This window comes from Coregonus lavaretus (assembly GCF_964263955.1).
Source record: "Coregonus lavaretus genome assembly, chromosome: 20".
Taxonomy (NCBI): Eukaryota; Metazoa; Chordata; class Actinopteri; order Salmoniformes; family Salmonidae; genus Coregonus; species Coregonus lavaretus.
The window spans coordinates 25,550,081-25,577,286 of record NC_140007.1 but is presented as its reverse complement, the minus strand read 5'-3'; the positions used below and the strand labels follow the sequence as shown (position 1 = coordinate 25,577,286).

Below are 27,206 nucleotides of genomic sequence, written 5' to 3'. Positions count from 1 at the left end.
ACTCCAATCTCCGCTGTGGAGCTTTGCAGCTCCTTCAGGGTTATCTTTGGTCTCTTTGTTGCCTCTGATTAATGCCCTCCTTGCCTGGTCTGTGAGTTTTGGTGGGCGGCGCTCTCTCTTGGCAGGTTTGTTGTGGTGCCATATTCTTTCAATTTTTTATAATGGATGTTCAAAGTTTCTGATATTTTTTTTATAACCCAACCCTTATCTGTACTTCTCCACAACGTTGTCCCTGACCTGTTTGGAGAGCTCCTTGGTCTTCATGGTGCCGCTTGCTTGGTGGTGCCCCTTGCTTAGTGGTGTTGCAGACTCTGGGGCCTTTCAGAACAGGTGTGTGTGTGTGTGTGTGTGTGTATATATATACTGAGATCATGTGACACTTAGATTGCACACAGGTGGACTTCTGAAGGTAATTGGTTGCACCAGATCTTATTTAGGGACTTCATAGCAAAGTGGGGGGAATACACATGCACTCACCACTTTTCTGTTATTTATTTAGTCTTTTGAAAAAAGTTATTTTTTTTTCACTTCACCATTTTGGACTATTTTGTGGATGTCCATTACATGAAATCCAAATAAAAATCAATTTAAATTACAGGTTGTAATGCAACAAAATAGGAAAAACGCCAAGGGGGATGAATACTTTTGCAAGGCACTGTAGCCTTTAGCTAGTGGTGTTATGTATAGCTTGATTGTTTAGTGTCAGTGTTAGTGTTAACAGTTTGTCTAGATATGTTTAGCATGTGGATTTTCACTGTCACTGCTGTATGTGTGTGTCTGTTTTTTTATATGGATTGAGCAAATAACACCTCAATGGCACAATCTTCTGACTGTTCACATTTATCTTGATTTGAAAGGATTTCTGTGACATCGGCACAGCTTTATGTTAGATAAGGGTAAGGCCTTGGTTGGACATGGACCTGCATGGGGATCCACACTTGAGGCTCAAGTAGTGAGCTACCAGATATTAAATTGCCAATGGGATCAGTCAACACTGAGCCCAAATAAGTGGGTTTAGAGAGGTAAGTGGTAGTGTTGTTTATCAGGTCAGTGGGAATGGTAATTATTACCGTGATGGCTGAAATGATTGGCTCAACGCTTTGATTCATTGAGGTGGAATTCTTGTCACGTTATCAAAAACATATGTGGGATAGAATAAGGACTTGTCTATTTAGATCAGTGATGATGAAATATAACTGTATTTTTTTGTTATTTCCAGGATGCCAGGAAAGCGTGTGCGGATGCTACCTTGTCTCAGGTAAGAGACCTTCCCACCTTACCCCACTCTCAGTTGAAACACAAACAGATTCCATAGAGTGCAGTTCAGACACGAGGATGGGAGGGATGGGGAACTACTAGAAAAGCCTTCCTCATTATTCAGTATACATGTGAAGGGCCATGTTAAACCTGTTGTCAAAGCCTAGTAAAGGTTAAACTGGGATAGGTGAGCGAGATGCACTGGGGTTCAATGATTCCACAGCTCAAAGGCTGTCCTTAGATAGCAGCAGTGATAGCTCACTAGAATAGAGCCTGCTCTTGCTAGGCTCTTTATGTGTCACCCAGCCAACAAATGCTGGAAGCAGCAGCACCCACTCTCTGTACTTCTATAAATGCAACATGGGGGCTGATGAAGGAAATGCAATGGTTTCACAGAAGAGAACCTAGAAAAGAGCATCCCCATTTCCCATGCAGATACACAGCCTATTGTGTCATGGTCATTTATTGTTTTTCCCCCCCCCTTCCCTTCAGATCACAGCAAACATCGACCCAATTGGCCGAATTCAGATGCGCACTAGAAGGACACTGAGGGGGCATCTGGCTAAAATCTATGCCATGCACTGGGGCACTGACTCGAGGTAATCTTATTTAGCCACATTCTGTCCATTAACTAAATAATTCAACCCCCCCTCCTTAAATCCAGGAAGTTGCCATAAAAAGATGCTCTCTTTTTACCGATTTTGTGTCTTGTGTAGTTTCCCTATATAGAGTTTCCAAGATGACTCCCTCGCCATTTAAAACCCCCCCAAAAAACATTCACGAGTAGAACCTTTATGGTGTGTGTTTGTGGACAATAGTTAACTCAAATGTTTTTGTCGCTTGTGTGTTTGTCGCATGTGTACTGTGTGTGTGGGTGGGTGGGGTATGCGGGTAGGTAAAACATTCAAAATTGAATAGTCCTTTGTTAGTGGTGTGGCTGGCTGGCTGGCTGCTCTTCCCTGAGTGTCAGTCAGTGCTGGTGACTCTTGTGTTCCTGAGCCTAGGGGGCCTTCCCAGGAGCCCCCAGCCCAGCAGCTCTCACCTCATCTCAGCAACCAGCCAACTAATAACACTACCGCAGGTGTGCTGCTCCGCTCCATAGAGACACCACATACACGCACCACACTCACCCCAAACCAAATTGCTTTGTCATCTCGCTTTGTTGCTCTGATTCATTTTTATCACCACCCCCAATTAAAAGAAGAGACCATTCTTTACCGGTGAGCTCACAATGATGCAACAGAAAAATTATTACTATTATCCCCCCACTTCACCCCTCCATTTTCATGTTACTGTGTATTATTGTCTTTGTTTTGGGGGGGTTGAAGAATCTAATTAGTCTACCTGTGGTGAAGTGCAGTCGTCCAGAGAGAAGGCAGAATGGAGAGATGTATGTATTGACCCAGAGTTGGGTGCTATTTTGGCACAGGGGCTGTGTGTGTCTCTCGCTCTGGTTTTTATAGCCCCCTGCCGGGTGGGTTTCCTTTAATTGGTCCAGAACAGGGGTCTATTCATAAAGTGTCTCAGAGTAGGAGTGCAAGTCCTCAACAGTCACTTGGAATGCCTCTGTCCACGTTGAGGTGCGATAGTCTAATGGAAAAGCAGAAGTAATCCAAATGCCAATGTGTAATCAGTAAATGCAAGTGAATAGAGCAGCGCTAAGCTAGCAGAAGAGAGCTAGTTAATTCCACTCCTGCTTTATTGCAGGCGTGTTTGGAAAGTCAGATAATGCGCTGCAATCTCTGCTAAGCATCTTACTCACTCTCTGGAGAAACTGAGAGTGGACAGTGACACACCGACCGTAGTTCAAAGTAAACTTTCCACTAGAGTGTATTTTTTCAAAACCCCAAAGCTAAAATAAATCCACACGAGCCCGGTTTATTCATTATTTGAAAAATGCCCTATTTTTTTCCCAAACGTGCTACTTTGACACTCTATTTCAAGCAGCAACAGTTTAGTGTGCAGGAGTTTAAGGCTAGTGTACCTGAGGCGAACACCTAGCAGTATTTCATCATTCATCAGCCTCAACCAACAGCACATGATTTCAAACCACAGAGACAGGAAGAATTGAATCACTGCCAGCGCTGAAGCTAGCAGCTCTACTGCTTCTAACCCACTCTTACAGTTTTACACCCACCGCACCCATAATATAGGGTACCTACCTTGTCCTTCCTATTATGCGTGATCGGGATGTTGGAGAGTACAGATGTGGGTGTGCCTGTTAGCGTGGGTGTGCCTGTTAGCGTGCGTGTGTGTGTTAGTGTATGCAAATCACACAAGCTGAGTGGGTCCAAAGGGAGCCAATGTGCCCCAGCCAGCCACCTCTGGCCATAAGGTGCTGGTTTCCGTGGCGACTATGTTTGATTCGCCCAGATAGTGGCAAGACGCTCCCCAGCCATAAAGACCCCTGGAAACCACACCACCCCTAAAATGCAGAACATGGTTCCACCCTATGTTCATAGGGAACCAGTCGTGTGTCTCGTGCCTGTGTTGTTCTGCTTGATATTACTTTGTTATTATTAACAGTTCCAAACTTAACATGTTTTGTTGGATTTGTGGTGTGTGGATATCAGTCATTCAGGTGCCCTAATAATATGAGTGCTCTTAAGATTTCCTTTATCACTGGTTTAATCATTGCTCTCCTTTTGCCCCATAGGCTTTTAGTCAGTGCCTCCCAGGATGGTAAACTCATTATTTGGGACAGCTACACCACAAACAAGGTAAGGCTGACCTGGCCACATCTTTTAAGAATCAAAAGGAAGCTCTCACATTTGAATGCATTTTTGTTCTGTTTTTTTTATTTTAACTAAAGATGATGTGAGGGCTACTAAACAAAAAAGATTCTCCACCATTTTGTTGTTTCATGACTATGACATAGGATGTCCAGTATGATATAGGCTACCCAGTATATGTGGTCCATGCGGGAATCAAACCCAGAGTCCTTGTTGTGATGTTACCAATACCAGCGCCATGGGTCCATCCATGCTCCCCCTCTAACTCTTGGCCTCCCTCAGGTCCACGCCATCCCACTGCGCTCTTCCTGGGTGATGACGTGTGCCTACGCCCCCTCTGGGAACTACGTGGCCTGCGGAGGCCTGGACAACATCTGCTCCATCTACAACCTCAAGACCCGCGAGGGCAACGTGCGTGTCAGCCGCGAGCTGGCCGGACACACGGGTATGGTAGTCACCCCTAATAGCTACCACAGTATACACGCGCACACACACACACACACACACACAGCCAGCTCACCTGTAACATATGATAGACTATGGTCAACAGTCAGTTTGCAGGAGAGGTATTGTTTATGCACTAGATTTATTTTTATAACCAGTATCTTGGAAGTATTAGATACGTTCAGTGCCACTGATTTCAGTATGCATGGTCACTGAAAAGGCACATTAGTGTTATTGAGCGGGTCTGTTGTACACATATTCACTTCCTATACACTGTTTGTACCCTTCAGGGTAAGGCCTATAATGTACAAACTGTAATGTAATTAAATTAGTTCCTCCTTCTGTCTTGTTCATTTCCCCTGTGTGTTGTGACTGCTTCTCAGTGCTGGCTGACTTACTGACTTACTGTCTGTTCTGCTATGGCATCCAGGTTACCTGTCCTGCTGTCGCTTCGTGGATGACAGCCAGATTGTCACCAGCTCTGGAGACACCACCTGGTGAGTGAGGGAACTGTGCCTGCCTGAGCGACATGCAACCCAACCCTGAGGATGCATGGGTGGATGGATGGATGGATGCCTATCCCGTGTTCACGGAGTGGATATGCCAGTTCTGCACTGTTGTTTTGATAACATTTTGAGAATAAATGAAAAGGCGGATATCTGAATGCAACCCAGGAGTATGACAGAAAGCACTCACTCCAAACTCCCCTCAGACATTTTCTCTTTCTTCCTCCCTCTCCGTCCCCCAGTGCTCTCTGGGACATTGAGACGGGCCAGCAGACGACCACATTCGCCGGCCACACTGGTGACGTCATGAGCCTGTCGCTGGCGCCCGACACCCGGCTGTTTGTGTCCGGGGCATGCGACGCCTCCGCCAAGCTCTGGGACATCAGAGAAGGAATGTGCCGACAGACCTTCACCGGACACGAGTCAGACATTAATGCCATCTGCGTAAGTCAATTACACGACCCGACCGCCGATCAACCTGCTTAGCTACACCTCCATTCAAAATGGAGCCGCAAACTCTCAGCGATGCCAGTGTCTTTTGTCACCATTGTTTCGGTTGTGGTTGTCTTTTGCATTCAGACATACAGAGACTTCAGAACAGACATTGTATACACACTAGCATGTTAAAGGGTGGTCTATATTTATGTCATGTGTAGAAATGTGAATATGGACATATCCATTGTCCATTGGCTATTTAGTATGCATGGTCACTTGGACAATACCAAGCGCTTTACATTATGAAAGGATGAAGTCTCTTCACAACCAATGTATAGCACCCACCTTGGTGATGCTGTGGCAGCCATTATGCACTAGCTCATTATACAAACACTGCACGTAGAGCGATGAGGAAGGTATTATCACACCAAACCTCACTGCCTCTCCCCCCTCTTTCCCTCCCTCCAGTTCTTCCCCAACGGCAACGCCTTTGCCACGGGATCGGACGACGCCACCTGCAGGCTGTTTGACCTGCGCGCCGACCAGGAGCTGATGGTCTACTCCCACGACAACATAATCTGCGGCATCACCTCGGTGGCGTTCTCCAAGAGTGGCCGCCTGCTTCTCGCCGGCTACGATGACTTCAACTGCAACGTGTGGGACAGCCTCAAAGCCGACCGTGCAGGTGACTGCCGGGCGGGTGTGACTGGGTTAAAAAGAGACCTAACCACAGGTCTAGGATCAGGTCACCGTACTCCCCAATCCTAACCTTAATGGTTAGGGGGGAAAACACTAAACTGACTCTAGATCTAGGGCTAACTTCATCCTACTTTGAAGCGGCCATGATGATAAAAGTCGGGGGTACAGTGGAGGAGCAGTGGTCAAGCTACGTTCTGGATGTTATTCTGACGGTTGTACACACCTATATTTGACGTCACCAGCTAAAATGCTGTAGGCCCGTGCACCTCCAGGTAGTGGAGCAGGGTGGAATGGGCTAGATCTACTAGGTGTGGTTCTACGGTAGCAGGGATATGTTTACTCGGTACCGTACCCCCTGTATATAGCCTCATTATTGTTATTTTATTGTGTAACTTTATATTTTTTTAACGTTTATTTAGTAAATATTAATATAGTAAATATTAATATTTTCTTAATCCGATTTTCTTAACTGCATTGTTGGTTAAGGGCTTGTAAGTAAGCATTTCACGGTAAGGTCTACACCTGTTGTATTCATAGCATGTGACAAATGACATTTTATTGATTGATATGTGAGGAGTCCCCGAGGGACATTGATTTAGAGCATCTCCGTGTTACAGGAATGACTGGGGTCCAGTAGGTATCAGATGACAGCAGGGTTACTTTAGTTGAGCACATTGGAGGTACCGTCTGGGGCCACTCAGGGGTCAATGTTGTAGCCAGGCTAGTTCCTCAAGTACATCAGCGATACTGCAGACATACAGCATTACTGCATATAGAGCAGATTGAACTAGAGAATTCCCGATTCTCCACCGTTTTCCAGAATTGTGCGCTTAGACTTCCCTTTGTGGATTCAAAAGCATAAGACAGGTGTAAGCATTGGTGAGAGGGAGTTTTCACCATTGTTAAATCCATGACAGGGAGTGAAAGCTAGTTTTTACAGCAGCAGGGTTTGTGGATGCAGCCCCTGCTGTTTCACCTGCTCCAGCAGCGGACGAGCTCCCACAGAGGCATGAATAGTTTAGTGCTTTTGACTGTAGTCTGGATCCGAGGAGAAAGAGATGGGCTGGGTCTGACACACACACACACACACTTGTACTAGTAACATTTGCTAATAACTGAGTTTTCTGTTTATACAGTACAATAGAACTAGTACACATAATTATAGACTAGCCAGGTCGTTAATGGAATTATATTTTAAGAGTCAAACTAAGTGAGTAGAGGAGATGGTGTGGCATTGGCTGAGCGTGTTGTGATATGATATCATGGTCTGACCCTGATTTGTCCCTAGGTGTCCTGGCTGGGCATGACAACCGTGTCAGCTGCTTGGGTGTGACCGATGACGGCATGGCCGTGGCAACAGGGTCCTGGGACAGCTTCCTCAAGATCTGGAACTAGAGTCTGAAGGTAACTACACTTCACAGCCGCCCTCCCACCACAAGCATGCCTGACATGCCATGCATGGCACTCTCCTCATCTCTCCCCATAAAGAAAACTTAACTCATGTTTAATTCACTTAACTTTACCTTAACCTTTTCTGAAGTTGTAGAATGCCGGTTTTAAGTCAAAAGCGCTGTTTTGCTCCAAATGTCTCAATTGAAGCTTGAAATGTAATATGTGTATATTGCTATGGTTCTACTCTGGATATTGTTTTTCAACTGGAAAGGTTTCAAAATATCTGGAGGGGGACTTTAACTTATGTTCATGTAAACATCAAAATATGCTTTACAGTAACATAGTAAAGTAAGACATGAATGCATGACTTGAATAGGAATGTATTTGTACTTGCTCTATGTCCTGGGTGAAGAAATGTATTTATCCTCATTGTTTCATTATGCCCTATAGTTCCTCTACAGCTACGTTGTAACCAGAATGTGTTTACTCAGCTGAACACTATGTGCAGATACGCGATATGAAACTATAATTATACTGAGTGGAAATAGCCTATGGTTTCAATTGAGTTACTGTGTATTGACATGTAATAACACCAAGTAAAGGTGCCATGTAGTTGCATACTATCCGTGCCACTTCGTAAAGTGGGATTCCATTTTCCCATTTGGGTTGAGCTGCCATGAGAAGGCATTCTGTATCAGTTGATGGATAAAATTGGTTTATCATGAGGGGACCATGTACCAGTGTAACTTGGATGAAGATTGATAATAATATAAATAATAATATGCCATTTAGCAGACGCTTTTATCCAAAGCGACTTACAGTCATGTGTGCATGCATTTTTACGTATGGGTGGTCCCGGGGATCGAACCCACTACCCTGGCGTTACAAGCGCCATGCTCTACCAGCTGAGCTACAGAGGACCACGTATCATCCTTGCCAAATTGTATTTGAGTGGAGTGTTGCGGTTGTGTAATACACTATATATACAAAAGTATGTGGACACCCCTTCAAACTAGTAGATTAGGCAATTTCAGCCTCACCCATTGCTGACAGGTTAGGGGTGTAACGATTCGTTTTAACAACGATTCGATTTGTATCACGATTCGTGGTTGTCGATACGATTCAAGGACGATATTGGTTCATTTAGAACGATACGATCGGAAACGATTCAGTGACTTGAAATCGATTCAGTAACCTTTTAGCCAAAAATTCAACCAGTGTGACTGAAATAAATACCTGGATACTGGACAGTGCAGGTGAAGTTTCCTAGATTCCTGTTTCTTGTAAGGACCGCAATGGTGGCTTGATAATTTCTCGCTCGTCGGCTTCTCCTCTGTCGTCCGCCATGCTATGTTTTGTTGTCTTTGCGCCTTTGCGCTGCTGCTGGCGCGGGGCGATGACGTCACGGATAGGCAGACTGAATCGAGTAATGTTTAAAGCCTTTATCATTAAAAGTGCTAAGAAAAAACATCCATATAAAGTCTGACGTGCTTAAATCCAATGGGTTATTTCCTAGTATCGATACAATCGATTTATTACATTTTAAAACGATGTTAGATTGATATATGTTGTCCAAAAGGCCAACTCGCCGAGCACAGATCGATGTAGTTGGATCATAGGAATATAAATCGATACATCGATGTAGTAGATGGATCGTTACACCCCTATGACAGGTGTATAAAATCGAGCACACAGCCATGCAATTTCCATAGACAAACATTGGCAGTACAATGGCCTCACTGAAGAGCTCCGTGACTTTCAAGGTGGCACCGTCATAGGATGCCACCTTTCCAACGAGTCAGTTCGTCAGATTTCTGCCCTGCTGGAGCTGCCACGGTCAACTGTATGTGCTGTTATTGTGAAGTGGAAACGACTAGGAGCAACAACGGCTCAGCCGCGAAGTGGTAGGCTTAGGTCCAAAATACTTCTCAACAGCTTCTACCCCCAAGCCATAAGATTCCTGAACAGCTAATCATGGCTACCCGGACTATTTGCACTGCCCCCCCACCCCATATTTTTACGCTGCTGCTACTCTGGTAATTATTTATGCATAGTCACTTTAACTACCCACATGCACATATTGCTTCAACTAGCCGGTGCCCCCGCACATTGACTCTGCACCGGTACCCCCCTGTATATATAGCCTCCTTACTGTTATTTTATTTTACTTCTGCTCTTTTTTTTCTCAACACTTTTGTTGTTTTATTTTACTTTTTTATTAAAAATAAATGCACTGTTGGTTAAGGGCTGTAAGTAAGCATTTCACTGTAATGTCTGCACCTGTAGTATTCGGTGCATGTGGCCAATAAAATTTGATTTGATACACAAGCTCAAAGAACGGGACCACTGAGTGCTGAAGCGCATAGTGTATAGAAATCGTCAGTCCTCGGTTGCAACACTCACTACCGAGTTCCAAACGGCCTCTGGAAGGGTCTTCTCTGTGGGTGACAAGGAGCACAGAATTCCATTATTTGCTGATGATGTGCTTTCATACAGTTGAAGTCGGAAGTTTACATACACTTAGGTTGGAGTCATTAAAACTTGTTTTTCAACCACTCCACAGATTTCTTGTTAACAAACTATAGTTTTAGCAAGTCGGTTAGGACATCTACTTTGATTATGACACCAGTAGTTTTTCCAACAACTGTTTACAGACAGATTATTTCACTTATTATTCACTGTATCACAATTCCAGTGGGTCAGAAGTTTACATACACTAAGTTGACTGTGCCTTTAAACAGCTTGGAAAATTCCAGAAAATGATGTCATGGCTTTAGAAGCTTCTGATAGGCTAATTGACATCATTTGAGTCAATTGGAGGTGTACCTGTGGATGTATTTCAAGGCCTACCTTCAAACTCAGTGCCTCTTTGCTTGACATCATGGGAAAATCAAAATAAATCAGCCAAGACCTCAGAAAAAAATGGTAGACCTCCACAAGTCTGGTTCATCCTTGGGAGTAATTTCCAAACGCCTGAAGGTACCACATTCATCTGTACAAACAATATTACGCAAGTATAAACACCATGGGACCACGCAGCCATCATACCGCTCAGGAAGGAGACGCGTTCTGTCTCCTAGAGATGAACGTACTTTGGTGCGAAAAGTGCAAATCAATCCCAGAACAACAGCAAAGGACCTTGTGAAGATGCTGGAGGAAAAAGGTACAAAAGTATCTATATCCACAGTAAAACGAGTCCTATATCGACAAAACCTGAAAGGCCGCTCAGCAAGGAAGAAGCCACTGCTCCAAAACCGCCATAAAAAAGCCAGACTACGGTTTGCAACTGCACATGGGGACAAAGATCATACTTTTTGGAGAAATGTCCTCTGGTCTGATGAAACAACAATATAACTGTTTGGCCATAATGACCATCGTTATGTTTGGAGGAAAAAGGCGGTTGCTTGCAAGCCGAAGAACACCATCCCAACCGTGAAGCAAGGGGGTGGCAGCATAATGCTGTGGGGGTGCTTTGCTGCAGGAGGGACTGGTGCACTTCACAAAATAGATGGCATCGTGAGGAAGGGAAATTATGTGGATATATTGAAGCAACATCTCAAGACATCAGTCAGGAAGTTGAAGCTTGGTCGCAAATGGGTCTTTCAAATGGATAATGACCCCAAGCATACTTCCAAAGTTGTGGCAAAATGGCTTAAGGACAACAAAGTCAAGGTATTGGAGTGGCCATCATATAGCCCTGACCTCAATCCTACAGAACATGTGTGGGCAGAACTTAAAAAGTGTGTGCGAGCAAGGAGGCCTACAAACCTGACTGTTAAACCAGCTCTGTCAGGAGGAATGGGCCAAAATTCACCCAACTTATTGTGGGAAGGTTGTGGAAGGCTACCTGAAACGTTTGACCCAAGTTAAACAATTTAAAGGCAATGCTACCAAATACTAATTGAGTGTATGTAAACTTCTGACCCACTGGGAATGTGATGAAATAAATCAAAGCTGAAATAAATCATTCTCTGTACTATTATTCTGACATTTCACATTCTTAAAATAAAGTGGTGATCCTAACTAACCCAAGACAGGGAATTTTTACTAGGATTAAATGTCAGGAATTGTGAAAAACTGAGTTTAAATGTTTTTGGCTAAGGTGTATGTAAACTTCTGACTTCAACTGTACATGTCTAAACCAGAGACCTCTGTCACTGCAGTAATGGACATCATATCTGTATATGGTAACCTGTCAGCATACAAAATTAACGTGGATAAGTCCATGGCTTTACCTTTGAATTTCCCCTCTACTTAAAATACTTGGGCATATATGTTACTCCAACTCTTAAAGACCTGTTCACTTCAAATGATATGCCTTTGCTCACAAAGATTAAACGACCTGGTTAACTGGTCTACCCTACCAAACTCTCTTTTTGGCATGATTAATGTGGTCAGGATGAATATCCTTCCTCTGCTAAATTATCTATTCCAAAATATCCCCTGCCATCTATCTCAGTCCTTTTTTCAGTAAAGGAATGCCAATACAAAAAAGGACTGAGATAGATGGCAGTGGTCCTCTGTAGCTCAGCTGGTAGAGCACGACGCTTGTAACGCTAAGGTAGTGGGTTCGATCCCCGGGACCACCCATACACAAAAAAAAAAAAAAGGTATGCACGCATGACTGTAAGTCGCTTTGGATAAAAGTTTCTGCTAAATGGCATATTATTATTATAATATCTCTAGGTATATCTGGGACAATAAGAAACCTATAACCTAATTTACCAAACTAATTAAGCCTAAGGATTTAGGAGGGGTCTCTTTGCCAAATCTGCAACTATATTACTGGTCTGCTCAGATCAAGTTGGTACCTAGACAGGCGCCACTCACTTTGGGTTGGGATGGAATCAATAGCATGTCATCCAAGAGCAATAGCTTCCTTACCATTTATTACCTTTATTTACTCAGGACACTCTTAAATCTTTCCAACAGATAAAAACTGAGTTTGACAACAAATATTTTTTTAAGTACCTACAATTTAGACACTTCATAGAGGGTCAGAAGAAAGTCGATAAACGACATTTTGAAATTACTGAAGTTCGGAGAGGTTTAATCTCCAACTTCTATTTTATTGAACAGAAGTGCCTCATCCTATGACGCATTGAGACATGTTTGGGAGAGAGACATTGGACATGCATTCGGTGAGGAAGGGTCTACCCCAAATGCACCTCCATAAGCGTACAAGAACTACATTTCAAATGTTTTCATAGAACCTACTTTACACCTGTTCGCCTTCACAGAATGTTTTCCAATGCATCGCATTTATGTTTCAAATGTGAACAGGGTACTGGCACCTTCATGCATGTTTTCTGGTACTGTAGCAGAATCCAGTCTTATTGGAATTATATTCATTTACACATCCAGAACATCTTGGGTAGACAATTTGCTTTTTCACTGAATGTACAGTTGAAGTCGGAAGTTTACATACACCTTAGCCAAATACATTTAAACTCAGTTTTTCACAATTCCTGACATTTAATCCTAGTAAAAAATTCCCTGTCTAACTGTAAGTCGCTCTGGATAAGAGCGTCTGCTAAATGACTAAAAATGTAAATGTAAATGTCAGTTAGGATCACGACTTTATTTTAAGAATGTGAAATGTCAGAAGAATAGTAGAGAGAATGATTTATTTATTTCAGATATTATTTATTTAATCACATTCCCAGTTTGGTAGCATTGCCTTTAAATTGTTTAACTTGGGTCAAACGTTTCGGATAGCCTTCCACAATAAGTTGGGGGAATTTTGGCCCATTCCTCCTGACAGAGCTGATGTAACTGAGTCAGGTTTGTAGGCCTCCTTGCTCGCACACGCTTTTTCAGTTCTGCCCACACATTTTCGATAGGATTGAGGTCAGGGCTTTGTGATGGCCACTCCAATACCTTGACTTTGTTGTCCTTAAGCCATTTTGCCACAACTTTGGAAGTATGCTTGGGGTCATTGTCCATTTGGAAGACCCATTTGCGACCGAGCTTTAACTTCCTGACTGATGTCTTGAGATGTTGCTTCCTCATGATGCCATCTATTTTGTGAAGTGCACCAGTCCCTCCTGCAGCAAAGCACCCCCACAGCATTATGCTGCCACCCCCGTGCTTCACGGTTGACATGGTGTTCTTCGGCTTGCAAGCACCCCCCTTTTTCCTCCAAACATAATGATGGTCATTATGGCCAAACAGTTCTATTTTTGTTTAATCAGACCAGAGGACATTTCTCCAAAAAGTACGATCTTTGTCCCCATGTGCAGTTGCAAACCGTAGTGTGGCTTTTTTATGGCGGTTTTGGACCAGTGGCTTCTTCCTTGCTGAGCAGCCTTTCAGGTTATGTCGATATAGGACTCGTTTTACTGTGGATATAGATACTTTTGTACCTGTTTCCTCCAGCATCTTCACAAGGTCCTTTGCTGCTGTTCTAGGATTGATTTGCACTTTTCACACCAAAGTACGTTCATCCCATGGTGTTTATACTTGCGTAATATTGTTTGTACAGATGAACGCGGTACCTTCAGGCGTTTGGAAATTGCTCCAATGGATGAATCAGACTTGTGGAGGTCTACCATTTTTTTCTGAGGTCTTGGCTGATTTATTTTGATTTTCCCATGATGTCAAGCAAAGAGGCACTGAGTTTGAAGGTAGGCCTTGAAATACATCCACAGGTACACCTCCAATTGACTCTAACAATGTCAATTAGCCTATCAGAAGGCACAGTCAACTTAGTGTATGTAAACTTCTGACCCACTGGAGTTGTGATACAGTGAATAATAAGTGAAATAATCTGTCTGTAAACAATTGTTGGAAAAATGACTTGTGTCATGCACAAAGTAGATGTCCTAACCGGCTTGCCAAAACCATAGTTTGTTAACAAGAAATGTGTGGAGTGGTTGAAAAACGAGTTTTAATGACTCCAACCTAAGTGCATGTAAACTTCTGACTTCAACTGTATATTTGTTCGACTTTGTTTGAACCTGACTCTGAACATCTCTTCAATACCCTTGTTTACTTAGCCAAAAAATGTATATTGTTATTATGGTCCACACCTGAAGTACCATTTGCGAGAATGTGGCTTTCTCAAGCTTCTCCTATTCTACCCCTAGAGAAACTTACCTTGGCGGATGCCAGGTGAACACTACCTGCCCGAATGCAACTGTAAAGTTTGGTAGAGGAGGAATAATGGTCTTCATAGTTCGGGCTAGGCCCCTTAGTTCCAGTGAAGGGAAATCTTAACGCTACAACATACAATTACATTCTAGACGATTCTGTGCTGCCAACTTTGTGGCAACATTTTAGGGAAGGCCCTTTCCTGTTTCAGCATTACAATGCCCCCATGCACAAAGTGAGGTTCATAAAGAAATTATTTGTTGATCTGTGTTTAAGAACTTGACTGGCCTGTACAGAGCCCTGACCTCAACACCATCGAACACCTTTGGGATGAATTGAAACGCCGACTGCGAGCCAGGCCTAATAGCCCAACATCAGTGCCCGACCTTACTAATGCTCTTGTGGCTGAATGAAAGCAAGTCCCCGCAGCAATGTTCCAACATCTAGTGGAAAGTCTTCCCAGAAGAGTGGAGGCTGTTATAGCAGCAAAGGGGGGACCAACTCCATATTAATGCCAATGACTTTGGAATGAGGTGTTCGACAAGCAGGTGTCCACATACTTTTGGTCATGTAGTGTAGCACTGGATATCATATTCTCTAGTTTGAATGTCTGCTGCCATCTGGGGGTGAACGTGGGAAGATCACTAAAATCAAGTCTCTCTGTCTTAACTTTGCTTGTTGGTTTGTGCTCAACCAGTTTGTAGCTCACCATTGACCGCTCAGTTTTGTTTGGTTCATTTAAGAGGTAAATTGTCTACAATGACTATACACTTTTAGGAAGTACTTTTGTTGCAAATAACAATAATTGTTTCTCTTTGTCCCGCTTTCTTTTTTCAGATGTCATCCGGACTCCAAAGTTGAGTGGAAGACCATTCCAACATCAAAATGTTCAATTTTATTGCATATCCAATTTTCTCAAAACACCACTATATTGACTCCCAACAACCAAAAAAAACGACCAAGGGCAAAAATTATCTCCTTCTCATTTAAAAGAAGAGCACAATTGTTTATCACTCAGCTAAACGCTCAGCCGACAGGGTCTGGCCATTCTGTATATTTAGTCCCAAGATACTTTACTCTGTTTATTTTTTTCTGTCTAGTCATGAATCTTTGTTTGCACAAAATTTTACTTTGCATATATAGAAGAATGTTTAAAGAAAAGTGAACTAACCAAGCACATGCTGTTTGTGATAATGAATGCTATTTTTTTTTTAACTAAAGCCAACAAAAAAAAAACATTTTACCCATTCTCTTCACCTTTTGTTGGGTGACAATGTAGAATTATGAAATGAAGATACACCCATCGGTTCACTTTATTTTATTTCCCTTTTCTGTTGACTGTGGTTGGCACCGGTGATTTGGTTGGGTAGGGAGGCCTCCACTAATACTCCGGTTTCATTCCGGAGTTTCAACAGAGGTGCCCATTCTGTGCTTGGAAATGCAGTTACTACTCTGAATGACATGTTGTATAAATCAATGTTTGAAAATAATGATATTGAAACTTTTTAAGTTAAAAAAAATAAAAAGTTTGTTGTCTGCCATGGGTGGGTTAACTCTTAGAATCGCATGCTGTAGAATTGCTTAAAAAGAGGTGCATATGGAACTAAGTCCTTTTGATGTTTTTCTTTAAGAAAATAACCTGTTAAATATATCATCATTACAATGGTATTTATATTGTTTTTGGCTACTCTGTGCATAAATAATTCAATTAAAATGTCAAAGCTATGCACTTGAGAGAAGAAAACACCATAACATAAATGGTTACCTGGTCTTATGATATCCATACTTGGGAAGGATTCCTTGATTTTAAAAGTAATGTAAACATTTAAAACACGCACGCACAGACACACAAATGGAACAAAGAAATGTTAATTTCTTCTGTAGCAAACAAATTCCAGTGACAAAAAAAAGATTTTTTTTTGTAACAAACAGGTTTTTTTCTGTCCTTTAATAATAAAAAAGAAAAACTTGCAGCATCTGAATGGCAGAATGTTCTGTTCCCCTCTCCTTGTAAACAGAGACTCTTTCTTTAGCAGTAGTGGCATTTTTTCCATTCTGTTTTCTCTGCGACATTCTGTACAAAAATGTGCTGTAATTGTGCGTTAGGCCTGAAGTTGGCAAAAAAAATAAAAATTAAAAAATATTACAAATGAAATTCCCTTTCCTTTTCTCTCTCCATTAAATAACTGTAGATCTCTACACCACCACTGTTCCCTTCTCACCTTTTGTATTTAATTTTAAAGACAGTCAGTGTACAACTGAAAGCTGGATGCAAGATAGAAACTATTAAAATGAATTGTTATTTAAGATGTAATAAAAAGCAGTTTGAGATCTGTTGCGAGTATAATTATTTGAGAATATGCAAGTTGAAATGTTTAGCAATGTTAGTTATTGTAATTACATTGAAGTCAAATAAAATGATTTCTTATACACTAAAATAATTGTTGCTTTTTACATTTACAATACATTTGCATGAGTTATTTACTATAGCAAACACTTATGCAGAACGATTTCTCCAGTGAAATATTGTTTAATGCAGGAATGAAATTAATTTGTAATGCCACCCAATCACCCTAAAGTTGCTTCATCACATCTCACAGCTCCTATTAACACGCTTTATAAATACATACACACTATACAGTAGATGCATTTGTAATAATCACACTGGTAGTATTATGCACTATAAAACATATTATACACAAAAAAAGCTCATGGTTCCTTATAAGACCCTATAAGACAGTGGCTCATAGAAAGTGTTACCGAAATGTCCCTTGTCTTAAGTTTCCTATCAATGAGACTGCGTAACAACTCAGGAGAGAGAGTAATGGAGATTGCATGCATTTCAAATAACTATAGAGGACTAATTATTGAAGGAGTTCGATTGCTTGTCTACTTTGGAAAAACTGAATTTTACCACTTCTACCTGAGCTTAGTTATCACTTAAGGCACAATTTCAACTTTTACTAACAGAGGTCACCAGGTGACCATATTGGTGTTGCAATGAATGAAACAATTTTGCTGAGTGAAGTGAACAGTTTGGTGACGTTAACCCAACCATCCGCAAGATGGCGGTATTATTACTTTTACGATGAATGACAAACTATATAAAATGAATATCGCCATCTTGCGCCCGGTTGGGCTATGGTCTCAATGAATGAAGGATGGTCTTGGTTGGAGATGACAAAAATATAATTATTGTTTTTATTTAAACAGGGAAATCCCATTGAGAGCAAGGCCTCTTTTTACAAGGGAGCCCTGCATAAAATCATACAAATTCACAATATTTACAATACCAACACAATAAAAACATACATGTATAAGCAATTTACGAAAAGTAAATTAGAAAGGTTATATAACCCAACCAAAGAGAAGAAAGTAGACTGTGGCTCAAGAAAGGCAAGATGACGTCAGTAATTACAGTATAATCAGGAAACGCTAGACAGTTTGACATGCTGCCAGCCAGGGAGCAGAAGGCTAACTAGATATAAATCTATCCAAACAAGCGAAACTTGTTTGCTAGCTATTTTAGAGCCAGTTCGATAGAACACTCACGGAGAAGCTCTAATTCAACACTACTGCGGCCAAAATTCTTCGTGTCAAATCATAACGTTAGCTCTGGGTGAGCTACCTCGAAGGCGTTGATGTAGGTAGCTAGCTAACGTTAGCCATCGACGTCTGACACGCTAGCTAGCACTTAAAAGTTATCTCGGATAGCTAGCCCGGCATTCTGTTGTAAGCTAGCTATCTACGTCGTTAGCCTGTCATCTTATTATAGCTCAGTAGTTATAATAGCTAGCTAGCATGCTTCACTAGTTTGTTGTGTGTTACTGTTAAACTACTAGCTAGCTAGTTATTGTAGCTACCTTTTATTTCATCAGGGAGTCACCATTGAGACCAGGGTCTCTTTCACAAGGGAGCTCTGCATATACAATTTAATAAGACAAAATCAAATACAATGTAAAACAAGTCAAATACAGCACAACACACATATTTAAGAAAAACAATTACATTCCTCAAAAAGAAGGTCCCCAATCAATACATTGCCAGAGCGGTATCAGAACATCCAATTGTAATGTATTTTGTAGTTGGTTCCAGCTAGGCAACTAACGTTAGCTAGCTAGCTTACGTTAAATGAGATGCACTACCGCTGGTACCAGCCAAGCCAAGCGTTAGACCAGTGGTCAGCGGCAGGTAGTTTAGCGGTACGCGGTATGCCCCCAACAACGACAGGTAGCTTGGGGCGACAGGTAGCTTAGTGGGTAAGAGCGTTGTGCCAGTAACCGAAAGGTCGCTGGTTCTAATCCCCGAGCCTACTAGGTGAAAAATATGTCGATGTGCCCTTGAGCAAGGCACTTAACCCTACTTGCTCCTGTAAGTCGCTCTGGATAAGAGCGTCTGCTAAATGACTAAAATGTAAATGCAACTGCTCCCCGGGCGCAGATGACATGGACGTCGGTTAAGGCAGCCCCCCGCACCTCTGATTCAGAGGGTTTGGGTTAAATGCGGAAGCCATTTTTCGGTTTAATGCATTCAGTTGTGCAACTGACTAGGTATCACCTTTCCCTAACTAACTAGCTGTCTGTACATACACAGATTTAAGGGTGGAAATGGTTATTATGAAAGAGTTAACGTTAATTATCATAGCTAATATAATATTTGGTACAATATTTGACTGGCTAACAAAAAATAAATGTATCTGTCTGTAGCTAGCTAGATAACTTGTTGTTAAAGGAATAACATAATGATCATGTCCAGTTTCATGGGTAATGTAATCTGCACAGTGTTTCTATGCAATAACTTGAGCCTCCATACATGCAGATGCAAGACACATTTATTTTCAAATGTTTGTCATATACGACTGACTAGATACTTTGTAAATGTTGCACAAACATACTGTACAAAGAAGACCAAGTGCATAAGTGTATCTTACATGTGTACTACTCTGACCTTGCATTCTAAGCTAGCCACAGTATCATTTGGAGTTTCTGTCAACACTAGCCCAAAGCTAAACCTTATAGACTCATATAAGGTTCAGCTCTGGGCTATGTCAACAGTTAGACACTTAGCCAGAATTCTAAATAGGACACAGCATTTGAAGTAACCCTTCCTTGTTGACTGTGAAGACCCGAAGCTTCCATTTTGGCCCCTCTTGGCCTGTGTGTTTCCTATCAGACTGCGCTGAGATGGAAACTGGAGAGCAGGTTGGAGTGGAGGCTGTCCCCTACTGCTGTTCTGCCTGCGATGGTGGGGAGACCCCCACCCGTGGCCTTGCCTGCCGCACCAGAAAGACCCGCAGCCTGAGCACCTCGTCTGCCACTGCTTGTGACTACAGGTAACGTATTATCGCCCCGTTTTCATTTCACCGTGTGAAATACTAAACGATGGAACAAAAAAATTTGAAATATAAGTGCTAAGAAACATGTCAAGTGACTCTTACTACCCTATTCTTTAGTAATTATTGCCTTCTTTTTTTTTATGTGTATGCAAATTGCTTTTTGGTTGTGAATCAACACCATGCTACCCCCATTACTATGTGTTGACAGAAAGTTACTGTGTGTTGCTGCTGTGTTAGCTACTGAAAATGGGGCATCTGTCGTATAGTATGAGTATTTCATTTGAGAGGGATTTCCTGGCGAGCAATGTTTTTCAGATGACATCGGGACCCACTCTCACACTTTCATTTATTCTGTCTTGGTATAAATGTGCTAGCCTCTCATTTGCAGTGTGGTTTGAGGTTGTGATTTGTGAGAGAGTACATTTGAGGCAGACCGTTACATGTCCGTGGTTTGCAGTTGCACCATTCCAAAAATGTGAAAGACTGTACAGTCCCTCAAGCCACTAGAGCATAGTTTTAGAGGAAACGGCACGTGCGTTTGCCCGTGTGTCAGCAAGTGCGTTTGCCCACGGTGTTTGGTGCAAGTGTGGTGGAGGGAGTGTGTGTGAAGGCAACCACCAGTTGAACCCATTTACATGGGGCAGTAAATTATAATCTGTTTAGGCATCTCACACACACCCACACACAGTACGTTTGTCTGCAGCCTGTAGTGTAGTAGCAGATGGTGAACTTTTAGAACCAGACAACTAATAGGATTTGCTAACCTGTCACCTGACTTGACTGTCCAGAGGGCCCCCTGAGAAGGGAGGAGAGGTGGCCATCTTGTCGAGCTCCATCAGAGCAGGTGGACTCATTCAGATCAGTTGGAAGTGGCCTTTCACCCCTAAAACAATCAAAGCTCTGATACAGTTACTGATATTTTAATGAAGTTTAGAAAATATAATGAATTCAGGACTTTTCAACTGTTGTACTCTTGAATCAGGCTGGTCTGGTCTTGAGAACTTTGAAGATAAAAAGTCACTGTGTCGTGTGTGTGTGTGTGAATGTTTCTTTGCTTGTAGCCTAATTTATCTAATTTCCTAATTTGCTGGTGCAGTATTTGCAAAGCTGAGGTTGGACATTGATTAAAGTATTTTATCAGTGTTTGAGATTAATATATACTGAACAAAAATACAAATGCAACATGTAAAGTGTTTGTCCCATGTTTCATGAACTGAAATAAAAGATCCCAGAAATGTTCCATGCACACAAAAAGTGTATTTCTCTCAATTTTTTTGCACAAATTAGTTTGCATCCCTATTAGTGAGCATTTATCATTTGCTAAGATAATGCATCCACCTGACAGGTGTGGCATATCAACAAGCTGATTAAACAGTATGATCATTACACAGGTGCACCTTGTGCCGGGGACAATAAAAGGCCACTCTAAAATGTGCAGTTTTGTCACACAACACAATGCCACATATGTCTCAAGTTTTGAAGGAGTGTGCAATTGGCATGCTGACTGCAGGAATGCCCACCAGAGCTGTTGCCAGAGAATCGAATGTTCATTTCTCTACCATAAGCCACCCCCAACGTCGTTTTAGAGATTTTGGCAGTACGTCCAACCGGCCTCTCAACTGCAGACCAAGTGTAATCATGCCAGCCCAGGACCTCCACATCCGGCTTCTTCAACTGCGGGATCGTCTGAGACCAGCTACCCAGACAGCTGATGAAATTGAGGAGTATTTCTGTCTGTAATAAAGCCCTTTTGTGGCGAAAAACGCTTTCTGATTGGCTGGCCCTGGCTCCCCAGTGGGTGGGCCTATGCCCTCCCAGGCCCACCCATGGCTGCGCCCCTGCCCAGTCATATGAAATCCTTAGATTAGGTCATAATTAATTTACTTCAATTGACTGATTTCCTTATATGAACTGTAACTCAGTAAAATCGTTGAAGTTGTTCCATGTTGCGTTTTATATTTTTGTTCAGTACAGTTTTTCTCAATTGGTTTAGATTTTAGATGTAATAGATGGGTGTTTTCATAAATATCAGATTTAACTTGATTGATTTCCTTCCAAACTCATGTATATTACCAGCCCTAGATATGAAGCATACCTGTATCTGAAACATGCTAAAAGTTTCCAATGTCTCCAGGAAATTGTCCCCTTCTACCAACACAAAATGACAGTATAATTCTTAAAAGAGAATACTTAGTGGCAATTATTTTTGCAGCTTCTCAATATACGACTTCCATGAGAGGATGGTGAAAATGTAGCCCATGTAGGATGGGTGCTTTACAGTTGCTTAACAAACTTGTTTTGAAAAAAGACCAAGGGCTGAGTATGCATTCTTCTCATGGTTAAAGAGATTTAGTAAATTATTTTGAAAGGATATCCTGAGGTGTCTCGACACATCTACCGGTATTATTTTCTGACTTTTGTGAGAGGAATGTTTTGAACCTGTTAACAACATGCTTTTTTTCTCTTGTCATTCAAATGTTTCAGGAGAAATCAGTCTCTACATGGACCAAGTCCTGTGACCACTTTTGGACCAAAAGCATGTATGCTGCAGAATCCACACGCAGTCATGTAAGTTACTATCAACTGATGTTTTTGAATGACACTTGGTGCACGTGATTCTTACCAACTGTGTGGAAAAGTCTCTGGCCGTGTCCGAAATCTGTCTTGCCTACTACAGTACTTACTAAAACTACATACTGTGTACTAATTGTACTACAGATATAGGCTCCTTTACCAACATACTAGGCTCATCCATACTGAGAATGTGTCATCTATTTTGCTCCAGGGGTGACGGAGTATGTGATAATAAAAACATCTTTTTTTTCTTCTCTAATGGGCGTAGTTCCGTTGATTCCCACAATTCATTCATTTTGGTACAGCGCATCACCTTATCTGATTATTGGCTGTTGTCAAACACGTGGGTCTGGAAAAACGATTATCTTCCTCAGTAGTGTGCATTGATTTCTACTACACTGAACAAAAATATAAACACATTTAACATGCAACAATTTCAAAGATTTTACTGAGTTACAGTTCATATAAGGAAATCAGTCAATTGAAATAAATTCATTTGGCCCTAATCTATGGATTTCACGACTGGGAATACAGATATGCGTCTGTTGGTCACAGATACCTTAAAAATACAGGTAGGGGCGTGGATCAGAAAACCAGTCAGTATCTGGTGTGACCACCATTTGCTTCATGCAGCATGACATCTCCTTCGCATAGAGTTGATCAGGCTGTTGATTGTGGCCTATGGAATGTTGTCCCACTCCTCTTCAATATCCTCTGGATATTGCCGAGAACTGGAACACGCTGTTGTACACGTTGATCCAGAGCATCCCAAACATGCTCAATGGGTGACATGACTGGTGAGTATGCAGGCCATGGAAGAACTCGGACATTTTCAGCTTCCGGGAATTGTGTACAGATCCTTGCGACATGGGGCCGTGCATTATCATACTGAAACATGAGGTGATGGCGGCGGATGAATGGCACGACAATGGACCTAAGGATCTTGTCACGGTATCTCTGTGCATTCAAATTGCCATCGATAAAATGCAATTGTGTTCGTTGTCTGTAGCTTATGCCTGCCTATACCATAACCCCACCACCACCATGAGGCACTCATTGACATCAGCAAACCGTTGACATCAGCAAACCGCTCACCCACACAACGCCATACAGGCTGTCTGTCATCTGCCCGGTACAGTTGAAACTGGGATTCATCCGTGAAGAGCTTCTCCAGCGTGCCAGTGGCCATTGAAGGTGAGCATTTGCCCACTGAAGTCGGTCACGACGCCGAACTGCAGTCAAGTCAAGACCCTAGTGAGGACGACAAGCACGCAGGTGAGCTTCCTGAGAGAAATTATTTGGTTGTGCAAACCAACAGTTTCATCAGCTGTCCGGGTGGCTGGTATCGGACGATCCCGCAGGTGAAGAAGCCAGATGTGGAGGTCCTGGGCTGGTGTGGTTACACGTGGTCTGCGGTTGTGAGGCTGCTTGGACGTACTGCCAAATTCTCTAAAACAACGTTGGAGGTGGCTTATGATAGAGAAATGAACATTAAATTCTCTAGCAACAGCTCTGGTGGACATTCCTGCAGTCAGCATGCCAATTGCACGCTCCCTGAAAACTTTAGACATCTGTGGCATTGTGTTGTGTGACAAAACTGCACATTATTTAAACTGCAGCGCCCCTCCACTTTTGATTTGGTTTATAAAAAATGTACGCAAAAGCATCGAAACATCGACAAAGTAGGCCTACTGTGCTGTCTGAGATGAATGAAGAATGGTTAGCTGTAGGTGGGATTGTATAAAGAGATCCATTAGAGCCACCCACAGAGCCCATGCACAAGCCCTCGACCCATCCTCTTCCCCCTCCTGAACTCAAAATGAATAAATACTGACTTTCCTTGCCTCATAATTCGTCAACTTGCACACTATGCCCTTCTCATCAGAGTGCTGCAGGTTGTGTGTGTCTTGACTAGGGAAAACCCCAATCAGCAGTTGAATGTGAGTTGCGTCTAGGGCTGTTGCGTTGACCGTATTACCGCCACACCAGCGGTCACGAGTCATGACGGCAGTCAAATTCCATGTGTTTAGTCATGGTAATTAGGCTTCTCCAAGCTCTGATGCTGCTGATGGTCATTAGTAGCCTACCAAACTTGCTAACTGCCTGGTCCTCAGCACTCTATTGTCCCTCTAATCACTCTGATATCAATGCAAATGTCATCGAAAATCTAATCAAACACTTAATGAGAGCCCATGAGCTCATGTTGTGCAACATTTCTATAGGCTATGCAATTGCGTGAGAAAACAGAGTGATGGCCTCTATTAAAAAGAGGAGGATCCCATCAGCTTTCTATAGGCTAGGCCTACTATATTTATTTCTCAACTTTCCTAACATTAAGCACATTGCTTCTCTTTACAACAGGAGTATAGCCTAGTATATGTAAAGATAAGATTAAATCAAGAATAGTCTGATGGGTGACAATATTAGCCTATCACTTGTGAATTATTTATTAGCACTTGTGAATGGTGCCCAGCTTGTGAGCAGTAAGGCAAGAAACAGTGCATGCTTTTTTTGCGACTTTTTCAAATCATAGTCGCACACCTCATGTAGCCCATAGGCCTATACGTTTTGATAAGGTTTGTATCACAACTAAAGTGGCCAAATGACTTCTTAAAATTAAGCACATTCATCCACTTTACAACAGGTGTAAAGCCTAACTGGCATACATACGCTGCGCGTGAGTTTGAAGTTTGGGGAAGATCATTTTGACCATAAAAATGCACCTTTATAATAAAAGCATTACATGCATAATCGCATTTGCGGTCACTTTTGACAATTGTGTTTTCCCGCTAATTGATTGCATATTGGAACATTCGCGCTTATAGCCTACTGCCGCGTGTGCATTGCTGCGCTTATAATGTGAAGAAATAGCCTAATAGTTTATCAACATTTTAAGCTAAACGTTCTGATCTGTTGCGTCAGCCTCATTGCTTAAAAAAGGTTTTTTGATGCTAGTGGTTGCATCAATTTGGGATCTATCGCATCCCACAACTGTCCCAGACTATGTTTGGAATATTTATTTCTCGCACAGAATAGAATAGGTTAACTTTTGTACTATGGGGGATAGTAGATAGGCAGCCTATGTCAATCTACTATCCCCCATAGTACAAAACTTGATAGGCTTGTGCTTTTGCTCATTGTTTGGCCTACTGACGAAAAGTAAATGTGGACAGTTCTTCCAATATCTTCAATATGCACCTCAGAATTGGATAAGGACGCACACAGTTTCGTCCCCGATGTGTCTGTCTTCACTTGTAGCCTGTGAGAATAACCCGATCACTTGACGGGCATTGACTAATAAGAATTGAGATATCTGAGAGAGCCATGTGAGTGAGAGGTGCTTCGGAGCACACCCAAGGGCACAGCGGCCACTGGGCGCAAACGGCATGGATTGTTTTAGGGGTTATTACTGCCAACCTAAGTGGATGCCACCGGGAAATACAAGGCATTATCAAGTGTTTGTCAAATTGTGAATGAGAGACTGATGAAGTGTGTGCAGCTTGCACAAATAACAAAGCAGAGCTCATGCCTTTTATGCTACTTTTTTCTAATCATCATTAGTCGCATCATGCAGCCTTAGAATGTATTACAAATCAAAACATATCCCAACGTTTGTATCACAACTAAAGTTGCATAAATAACTCTAAATTAAGCATATAGGAGGACAACACAGAATAGCCGCATGTGCGCACTCCCTCAAATCGTTAAGAGAAAATATCATTTCTATTTTATTCAGCTATGTTCAATTGTAATCTTCATACTATAAAATCATATAAAATAATGCCACGGAATTCTAAGCAAATCTTGTCTGCTAAATGAACTAGTATAGCCCACAGCCATATGGTATAGCCAGATCAGGGCCTAACATAAGGACAAGTCAGAGTATGCTATTCTGTTCTTCTGAAATACACTACATTTTCTTCATATCATGTTTCTTTAGACCTGTCTAAAATAAATAATGGATTTATTAGACTTTTTAAAATGTAGATGTTCTAAAGGTCTGCATAAGTGGCTTGTAGGCTATGAGTGGGAGCCAGGAGATGCAAAATGTGTTTATGTTAATTAACGATAAATTACCGTGAGACCGGCACAGCCCTAGTCTTGACCAATCAGATTCACGGAAGTCACAGGTCGGGCATGGCACACGTCGATAGAAAGCAGAGTGCACTCTCACTTTCCTCAGGTAACTCACTCCCGACAGACACAAACAAAAACTCTTTACAGAAATGTTGTAGCAGCCTACACCTAAACGTTAGCTGTCTGACATGCTGTATCAGTCTGATCTACTGTAGGCCTAGCCTCTATGCACCCTGTTCCATCTGGCCAGGGGAAACAAAGCTGTAAAATTATGTGTTTATTTATATCATAAGACAATTTATTTGTGTTAAGAGAAAATGTGAGTGTGATCAAATTTGGTTTATATTCAAACTTCGGTTGGCTAGGCTACCTAGGCCTTTTTAATCCAAAATTATTGACTGGAATTAATCAAATCAACAAATAGTGATGACATAGGCTAGACTGTTAACCCTTTAACTGTCTCTTCTTGAAAAACTGTTGATAATAATTTTTCACCTACTACTTACAACTCAAATAACTTCTAATTACTTGATGTTTATTTTGGAAATTGCAGAGCTCTACCAGGCGGTTGAGAAGTCAAAAGAGGGTCATACCAGCAATGCCATATTAGAATGGCAATTCGCAGAGCATTTTTACTCCTCTCAACATTATTACATACATTAC

The 27,206-nt window shown here is 41.9% G+C and overlaps 2 protein-coding genes across 5 annotated transcripts in view; both read left to right on the top strand.

Annotated features, from left to right (window-relative positions):
• Positions 1-16,892, top strand: part of LOC311148232 (guanine nucleotide-binding protein G(I)/G(S)/G(T) subunit beta-1) — a 47,288-nt gene extending 30,396 nt beyond the window's left edge. Inside the window, exons 3-11 of one of the 2 annotated variants that reach the window (XM_084185127.1) lie at positions 1,220-1,258; positions 1,750-1,856; positions 3,914-3,977; positions 4,272-4,434; positions 4,864-4,930; positions 5,182-5,383; positions 5,843-6,059; positions 7,362-7,477; positions 15,395-16,892. In XM_084185127.1, the coding sequence (XP_084041253.1) occupies positions 1,220-1,258; positions 1,750-1,856; positions 3,914-3,977; positions 4,272-4,434; positions 4,864-4,930; positions 5,182-5,383; positions 5,843-6,059; positions 7,362-7,468 (966 nt within the window). In that variant the 3' untranslated portion in view covers positions 7,469-7,477; positions 15,395-16,892. Of the gene's footprint in view, positions 1-1,219; positions 1,259-1,749; positions 1,857-2,205; positions 2,339-3,913; positions 3,978-4,271; positions 4,435-4,863; positions 4,931-5,181; positions 5,384-5,842; positions 6,060-7,361; positions 7,478-15,394 lie in introns of those variants that run through there. The other variant, XM_084185128.1, reaches the window with a different exon arrangement.
• Positions 16,893-17,994: 1,102 nt separating this feature from the next.
• Positions 17,995-27,206, top strand: part of LOC311148068 (NAD kinase-like) — a 51,379-nt gene continuing 42,167 nt past the window's right edge. For 2 of the 3 annotated variants that reach the window (XM_084184961.1, XM_084184963.1), the window contains exons 1-3: positions 17,995-18,200; positions 19,730-19,889; positions 22,377-22,460. In XM_084184961.1, coding sequence (XP_084041087.1) covers positions 19,741-19,889; positions 22,377-22,460 — 233 coding nt within the window. In that variant the 5' untranslated portion in view covers positions 17,995-18,200; positions 19,730-19,740. Of the gene's footprint in view, positions 18,201-19,676; positions 19,890-22,376; positions 22,461-27,206 lie in introns of those variants that run through there. The other variant, XM_084184962.1, reaches the window with a different exon arrangement.